Consider the following 9,256-nt stretch of genomic DNA (forward strand, 5'->3'; position numbering starts at 1 on the left):
TAGTAATGGAAAGTAGCGAACATGTCCGCTGAACCGGAATAAAAACAGTACAAAGTGCTCGCGAGCATCAGAGTGCTGATTTACTCGCATCGGTCATTCTCGCGAGTCAACAAAGCTAAAGTGATTCGCAAACATGTTAGAAGCTGTTCATGGTCAATTGCGCTTTCGCAAAAAAAAAATGTTTCTCCTCTGAGATTTCTGGTTTTCAAAGGTCTTTGACTAAAACTGGTAGTTTACTATCGATTTGGTGGATTTCTAATTATCTTGTCTGTCACAACCATAATAAATCATACTTTGTTCAATTACAATGTTTGGCTTACACTACGTTCGTGATGTGAATTTTTTCTCCACTGACTAGAAGAAGATTCCAAAATGACGGCCATCGTTTTTCAGTATTTCTAGATCACCCCCTCCTTTCACGGTTTTAAATCGAGTAAATACTAGATATGGTCGGGTCTAGGGGCTTCAGAACCGAAACCAGACCCGAATCCGACTGGTCCGGATCGGGTTTGGATTTAAAAATTTGAAATTTTTCGGGTTTAAAAGGCTACAAAACAATCGGGTATGGGTCGAATTCGGGCATGAAACGAATAGCATTTTAGTGTCGTTTGGGTCGGGTTTGGCGAGCATTGCGAATAAGCAGCAGCCTGAAAGCTTCCTTATTTATCAAAATCAATTAATTTACTATGTTTACAAAATTGGGATTTGCGCGGGGTTTTTCACAAAGAATTTTCGGATTTCTAGTCGGGTTCAAGCTTGAAAAACGATTTTTTTTTTTGGATTCGAGTCGAGTTCGGATTTGACATTGAATTACTGTTTCGAGTTCGGGATGGTTTCGGGTATGAAAAAATAAATTAACCCTCTAATACCCAACCACGCCTTTAGACGGGGTACACTTTGGAATTATGTGTATTTTTCGTGGCTCGGAAATCAAAATGATTTTATTTTTGCCTTAAACCATGACTCATAACATGTATATAAGACAAGTTTTTTATAACTTTCGAAACTTTTTTGTATTTTTGAAAAAAAATTAAATAAATATATTCTTATATAACCTACAAATGCCTGAAGTTCATTAAACGTGGAATATAAAAAAATCGTACCTTTTATATTTTTCTATTATCAACCTGTCACAGAAGAAGAGCTTGGTGGATTTAAAATCGTTTCAAGCCTGTTTTTCCGTTAATTACACGTAAAATTAATAAAAAGAACAGAACAAAATTGAAGATTAAGTAATTTTAAAAGTATATGTAAAACTTGATTTTTTTATTATTGCCAAAAATAAGTAACTAGAAGAGGCTTCAAGTAAAAAATGAAAAAAGATGGGGATGTTCAAAAAATTATTAAAATCAGAAACCAAAATTCATAGATTTGCGAACAAAAATAAATCAAAAACGCTTTAAGAACGATTTTAGATAACTCAAATGATATTTAAATCGGAAATAAAAATTTGGGTATAGAGCTTAGTGACATTTGAACACACGTAGACTAGCTTACGCTCGTCATACACAGTTTGTTTTTGTTTTCCTCAAAGAAACTTGCACACGTTTTCCAGACTCATCAAAATGCATATGGAAATATTACCCAATTTGAAAAAAAATATACTCGGATTCTGGGTGTTTTTCGAGACAGAGTGCATATTGTTTTCCTCTAAGGTTCACAACTACATCTACACTAGGGCACCCATACCATTGGACGTGATAACCACTATTAGAGGGTTAAGTCGGTGCGAGTCGGGTTCAGGTTTGTAAAATATGAAACCCGACCAACTCTACTAAATATTCAACGATAAATAATGTAAACTACATAGAAAGAAAAATCCTAGTAAACTTCAGATTGGTATCATGCACATGCAGGGAATGCCAATTTTGTCGCGTATTTACAGCATCATGTAAGTTTCCGTTATACATCGTGTACACGGAGAAAAACGAAAACTCTATTTAGATTATTGTTTAATACATATTGAATTATATCATCTTTATATGTTACTAATCATATAAAATAAGCACATGCTAATTATTTTTTAATCATTCCAATGCTTTTTTGAGAATTATTTTTCCATGTGCATATGAGTCGCTTCACGCTACACTTGACACTTTGTGATATTTTCCGGATCCACAACCGACATCAATTACTGCAATACGGTTTAAGCAAACATGAAAAAACCGCGATCTAGTGCGAGTTTCAGTTTAATTTATCAGTGGAAAGTTCGAAATATCGAAGTTAATCATCAACAACAAAATGTCGGTGTTTATCGAAGTGGAATTCGTACAAAAGCCTCATAACAGCAGGGTTTCTACCGCACGGAGATTATGGACATGGAAAAAGCTGGCAGTAGAAACGCTTTGAACAAGAATGTTCCTGAGAAGACACGAAGGAGACATTATGGTAAGTTACATTATATTAGTCTTTCTCTGTGTTTTTCACTAATATCGCAGGGGATTTCATCATTGTTCGCATGGAAGCCCTGGAGTGCCCAGGAACCCGGACCTGGCATACGAAACCTGCCCGGATAAAAAATACAATGCAAGAACAATATAACGTATTGTAACAGTATCATTCAATACATTGGAAATACAATACGGTATATTGTAAAATGACAATACAATTACAGTACAATATATTGTTTTGAACAGTTCACTGTATGGTATATGAGATTTTTGCAATATAATGTATGGGTTGTTAAATATCGTAACAATACAAATATAGATGTTTTCTCATACATACATTTTGAAAATAGACGAATTCCATCCAGAATGAGTCGAAAAAAATAAAAATCGTGCTCGATAATCTTCGATTTGGATTAAATTTTGCACATGTTTTTGGTATGGTAGAATAAGTGTTTTCCATAGAAAAATTGATCATTTTGACTCAAGCGTAACTTTTGAAAATGGCCTATACATTTTTGCATGCAATTTATTTGCAAAATTCTAACTCTGAAAGTGTTGATTTTAGAGAAAAATGTTCCGTGAAGAAGTTGTAGTGAACCATTTGAACTATAAGAAAAAAATGTACACTGAAAAAATATTTTATTTATTTTCATAAAAAAATCGAAAATAAAACTTTAATTTTAAATTACACAAACACCCCATTTTTAATATTTTTTAAATTTTCACCATAGAATCTTGAAAGTTAAAAAATGTTTAAGACAAAGTTTCATGATGGAGAAATTTTTAATAAAAAAGTTTTTCTAAGAACAACTTTTGGTCGATTTTCATAAATTTGATTTTTGTCAAAATATATACGTTCTGATGATACAGTAAGCATCTTGAAATGATTCCAGGCCATAATGATTGTATGAATAATTTCTCTGGAAGTAGCCATTTTCGTTTTATATCAATTAGTGGTGAAAAGTGTAGAATTTGTAATTTGTATGGATTGTCCCCCAACTTACCGGATATTAGTGCCATGATATTTATCATGGTTGCATTCGTCGTTACAGCTAATGTCAAGTGACTTCAACAAAACTACTTTTTTTTTACTTTTTGAATATTTTTCACCCAACATTTGTTGCTTTCTGAACTTGTTTTGTCTACTTCTTCCAGCCAAGCTACAAAGAAAAAAGCAACAGTTGATTTACGCGAAAATAGGAATTTGACCAAAATTATAAGGTATAAAACCAATTAAAAACAATACAGTGTTCTGTTACAATATACTATATTGTTTTTGAATTGTATATTCAAACAAGAATAATGTTGCTTCGACATTCAATTACAATACGCTGTATTGTATCCAATACGTTATATTATACATTAATGGTTTATTCCGTTCACTGAATGGTACGTTTTTATCCGGGTGTGAATCTGAACCTGGAAGATGAAGCAGCAATTGGAGCGGGTGCTACCGAAACAAAATTCGCCAGCCAAAAACTTACTGGAATCTGCGAACCAAACTGCAGGAGGAACTTGTCCGGGTACCTACTGAAATGATTACTTGCACTAATCTTTGTTTAATTGAATGTGATGTGCAATTATTTAATGAATCAGCAAAATAAAATGTATCCATTGATTAGTTTCCATTGCATTTGATTTTTTTCTGATGTTCTAATTCCAAGAGGAAAGTAAACAAAAGCTTGAGGGCCAGAATGGGAATTTAATCGTTTTAAGCATTACAACAATTAAACCCCGTTTATCTTTTGGCATAATAATGCATGGATATGCCTTGTAAGGAGTGAATAGATCGAATATGGTTTCAGTATGGTTTATAAGCATTTTAGATTTTTTATATTTAACCGTGTAAGCAAGCACTCCGTATTTACCTGATTTTGCAGTGATTTTACACAATGTGTCATGTAAATTCGCGACAAATCTGTCATTCCCCTTAATGTAAATGATTTGACGCTGAAATTTACATAGATTTTTCTCTGTGTGCCATATTCTATTCATATATAAGGCTATCCATGAGAAGTTTCCGCGATAGGACTGACAGTTAAAAGTGTGTATGCAACCGAAACGAAAGAATGCGAATGTTATCAGAGCTTTACATTTTCCATTGTAATCGAACGGTCACTCCGGTCGCGAAACGTCAAAAGCTCATTGTAAACATAAAACCAGCTGATCGCAGCTGCCTTACACGGAGAAATCAAACTACCCAAAAAATAAGTTCTTTAAACTCAAATTTGGGTAAACTACATTTTTTTACCCACGGTTGGGTTGTTTTGCGTCTTCCACAACAGCAATGTTGTAAAAAACAGAGAGAGACGCACCGACCCAGCGTCGAAGTTCGATGGAATAAGCCAAATTCGGGTTTTATCGCACTACGGAGACTTCGAAAGCCAACGCAGAGTGGATTTTTTTTTGCACTGAGTTGTTTTTTTTTCGCTGTTGTCAAACCTAATGATAGGTATATGCCAAATTTGGGTTATCCCACGGAAGAGCCAGATTGCGTCAAAAGAAGTCAAAATTGGGTTGATTTGTGGCTTCGTGTACGCTTGCAATTCGCGACCTGAGACAAGATTCGTGAAAACGGTTTTTTTTCTGTGATTGTTGAGTTTTTTCTTATTCCACTTTGTGTTTATACCAATTATGCGCAAGCCGTTCAAATCCTCACATGAACCTCTCAGCAAAAAATGATTGAGTTTGCATCACATCGAATCATAAATAGCCGTTTGAATGAAATTTCATGCCAGCAAACGTAGCAGACATTAGAAATAATTAATCTTCTGCTTAAATTTATCAGCAACTTTGGAAAAAACTGTTTCGCTGACTAAGGTTTTCAATAACAATTTACTTTGAACACAATACTTTTCACTTTTCAGCCATAAAAACGGTGGGCTGCATTTGACGTTTCGTGAGAGGGGAATCTGGGCTGCATATGACGTTGACATTTTTCCTCTTAAGGTGAAGATGAATCGAAGCCAAACTTCAAAATTTCTAGAGCACGGATCTAGAGAACCAAACTTCCGTTTAAGCTGAAAACTTAATCGATTGGTCAACAGCTGGTGGTGACCAATCGATTAGGTTTTCAGCTCAAACGGATGTTCGGTTCTCCAGATCCGTGCTCTTGAAAATTTGAACTTTGGCTTCGATTCATCTTCGCCTTAACGAGTCTGTCTCAGTTCGCGACTACGAAGGTAACTACCACAGTTGACCCTATACGTTGAAACTAATGTTCTACCCGACAACAACTCAGCAGCGCGAGACTCGAACATAGCAACCGGAGGGGCTTCGCGGATTCAAAGGGCACTCAACTATTCAAATAATCACACACACGAGCGGTTCAAATTATAACGATGTAGGGAAGGCGTACCAGTTATCGCCATAGCACCAGTTATGGCTATATTGACAAAAAAAATGAAAAAATAGAGTATTACCATCAATTATAACAGTATTTTATAAGCAGTTGTCATAAGCAAGGCAATTTTTTACATTTTCGGCCAATTTACTACAGTTATCCTTTCTTATTTCTAGTGTTTTTAAGTATTCTCATTTCCGAAGTAACCATATCCACTGCTATCTTATGGATTCGTTATCACACAAGCCAGTTTTTAATAACCTGTTTGAGCGGCTGTGATTTTTTAAAATGACTAATTTTTTTACAAGGATATTCTAAGAATCAATGAAAATACTTAAGAATATCAATTTTATATTAAAGAGTCCGAATATCTACAACAACTGGTGTTTTATGCACGGACAAAGTTAAGCCATAGTGTTCCCTATTTCGCAACATGCGAAGTGGATCAAAGCTAGCGAGAAAAATATTAGTAGTAGTTTGTCACAACAGATGTAAATAATCTGTAAGCGGTGTCGTTTGCTGCGAAAGTTTAGTGCTGTATCCATTAATTCTGCCAGTGTTTTTTTGTAAAATATTATCCAGGTATGTTGAATTCTCTAGTTAGGTAATTAATGTTCTATTGAAAGCTAAAAATCTGTTCTTTAGGATGGTTAAAATTGCTAAGCGACGTAAGAGTATCAGCGCAGTGAGACACACGGAGGAGACGATTCAAAAATGCATGGAATATGTTAAATCCGGAAAGAAATCCATGTATGCGGCCTGTAAGCTACTAAAGCTGCCCATGTCCACAGTGCGATATAGAATGAGTGATCGATGGAAGCATAAAAACGTTTCGGGACCTCGATCCGTTTTGACAAAGGAGGAGGAACAACAGATTGTTGACTGGCTGATTGGGATGCAAGAGCGCGGGTACCCGATTACAAAGAACGGTTTGAAATTCAAAGTTGGAGAGTTTTTATCAGCTAATCCACGGGAGACACCATTCAAAAACAATCGCCCTGGTAAGTCTGGAAATATTGCGGAAATTTAGGCATTAGAGGTGCGTTCCAAACGCATGTTATAATGTGATGTTTTACTGTTCTAGGACGCAAATGGTTCGGTGCATTTATGCGTCGTAATCCAGGGTTTTCTCTGCGGACTCCGGAAACAGTGTCTTCTGCAAGCGCCAGAGTTAGCGAGGGAGATATTCGAGGCTGGTTTCGCTCCATTAGGGGCTGGCTTGAGAAGCATGATATGTTGGAGATTTTGGATTGCCCGGAGCGTGTTTTTAATGGAGATGAAACATCCTTTTACTTACATCCAAAGTCCAAAGAAGTGCTCGCCAGGACTGGATCGCGCAACGTCTATGAGGTCGAACAAGCACCAGGAAAGCAAAACGTTACGGTTATGTTTGCTTTTAGCGCTGCTGGATGTATTGTACCTCCTCATGTCATCTTGCCAGGGAAACGCCTCCGCAAAGAAGTTATTGCAGGATTTCCGGACGCCTGGGGGATTGGCCAAAGCGAAAGAGGTTGGATGGATGTGAACAATTTTCGTTCTTACATCCAGAACATCCTTCATCCTTTCCTAGTACAACAGAATGTAGTGTTCCCTGTTATTTTTTTCGTCGACGGCCACGCATCCCACAAGTCTTTGGAAGTAGCAGACCTTTGCCTATCGCTAGGAATAGTATTAATTTCCCTTTATCCGAACACAACCCACATAACACAACCTGCAGACGTCGCGGTGTTTAAACCGCTGAAGGACGAATGGAGACGAGGAGTAGAACAGTGGCGTTCAGACCATCATGGAGAAATCCTAACATTGGTACATTTCGGTAAAGTATTAGCACAAACTGTTGCACAAGGTATAAAACCTGCAAGCATTAAAAATGGATTCAGGGTTTGTGGATTGTGTCCATTTGAACCTGATAATGTGGACTACAGCAAGTGTATCGCGCGGACATGCAATGCTCCCGAAGAATCTGAGGCCTCGAATCACGAAATTGATCCGCCAGCTGAATTGGCACCTTCACCATTATCACCTCAACATGATTCATTCACCACTGTTGATCTACAATCCTCCACGCTGAATACACGAGACAATACAGCTGTGTCCCTTCAAACAACTGATGAATGTGTGTCTGTTCACATAAACAAAATTATCCAAGCTGTAGATATGATTGGACCTCAAACAATGAGCAGAATTCAAGGAAATGTTGGCCTCCTTTCTCGAGATGAGCGGACTATTCGATTCTTTTATCAAGAATTTGTTAGACCATACATCAGCGTAACAAATTGCGACACGGTAGATGGTGAAGATATCAACAGACTCCAGATAGCTTCCGACATACTTGTTCCTGATATGGTGACCGATCCAGCAGCAATTGATGATAGTATTCTTATGTGCTCGATTGCTGCAACGAGCAACGACGAGGAAGAATCAGTTGCATTTGATAATATGAATCTACCTCATGAAATCCCACCTATTGTAATTGAGGTGCCAGCTGATACTTGGAACCAATCACTCAATTCGTCGCAAATGGAAACAGAGGATATCATCTATTGCCAACTCAATAATGAATCACCTACTAACAATTCAACGCAAATTGCTGGAAATGATCATGCGATAAGGAATAATGAAGGTATGATGTTCAGAATATTAAATATAAAGTACTTTAATACCCTTTGCTTATATTTTAGCTGATAATTGCTCAGAATACCGTCGCACTATTGATGCTGAGTTTGAAGATAACATACAACGCGACAAAGATTCAATTCACCCTGAAACGTCTCCGACAGATTCTGTAGCAATGATGTCTGGACCGGCCCGAAGACTATCAGAGTTTTTGAAACTACCACCTACACCACGACGTTCTACGAAGCATCGTTATTACTCGAAGCAGTATTACCCAGTTTTAACAGCAAAGGAACGGCTTGATGAAATGCGGAAGAAAGAAGATGAAAAACGTGTCAACGAAAACCTAAAAGTACAAAGAGCAAAAGATCGCGAAGCAATGAAGAAGAAGCGTGAAGAAATTAAAAAGGCTAAGGCTGAGGAACGTGAACGTAAAAAAGTAGAAAAAGAGCAGCAAAAAGAACAAGCAAAATCTAAGGCTAAGGCCAAACGTAGCAAACAATCAAAAAATTTGATTGGATGATGTTGTTACCGTGACTGTATGAATCGATTACTTACATTCCAATAAAATATAATATGTACACATTATTAGTTTTGTTTTACTTGAAATTTGAAAAACTCCAACAATCACTGTAAAAGAAACAACTACTAAGTGCATTACCTAAAATTTTAAAATTTTAAAGTTCCCTCTTCGTACGGAATCTTTGTATATTTAGTACTTTACTTGTAAGAAAATCGAGTACCTAATGGACGATCCCCAACAGGGGATCTTTGGTCACTTTAATATCGGTCTGAACCATCACCAAAGTCATCCAATGACGCATGTATACGATACAACCATTCTTGGGATAATATTTCATCGTCAATCATAAATTATATCGACACTGAAATGCGCTAAAACGAACAT

General features: G+C 36.7%; 1 protein-coding gene and 1 long non-coding RNA gene across 2 annotated transcripts; both read left to right on the forward strand.

Moving 5' to 3' along the window:
- The first annotated feature begins 5,765 nt into the window (after positions 1-5,765).
- Positions 5,766-7,804, forward strand: LOC110677699. Its single transcript, XM_021848795.1, has 3 exons — positions 5,766-6,734; positions 6,818-7,549; positions 7,614-7,804. The coding sequence occupies exons 1-3, from the start codon at positions 6,380-6,382 to the stop codon at positions 7,802-7,804; spliced, it is 1,278 nt and encodes a 425-aa protein (XP_021704487.1). The 5' UTR covers positions 5,766-6,379.
- A 519-nt stretch (positions 7,805-8,323) lies between these two features.
- Positions 8,324-8,702, forward strand: LOC110678928. The gene is made up of 2 exons (XR_002502059.1): positions 8,324-8,356; positions 8,415-8,702. It is a non-coding gene; the product is annotated as an uncharacterized LOC110678928 (long non-coding RNA).
- The last annotated feature ends 554 nt before the right edge of the window (positions 8,703-9,256 follow it).

Source organism: Aedes aegypti, chromosome 3 (assembly GCF_002204515.2).
Source record: "Aedes aegypti strain LVP_AGWG chromosome 3, AaegL5.0 Primary Assembly, whole genome shotgun sequence".
Taxonomy (NCBI): Eukaryota; Metazoa; Arthropoda; class Insecta; order Diptera; family Culicidae; genus Aedes; species Aedes aegypti.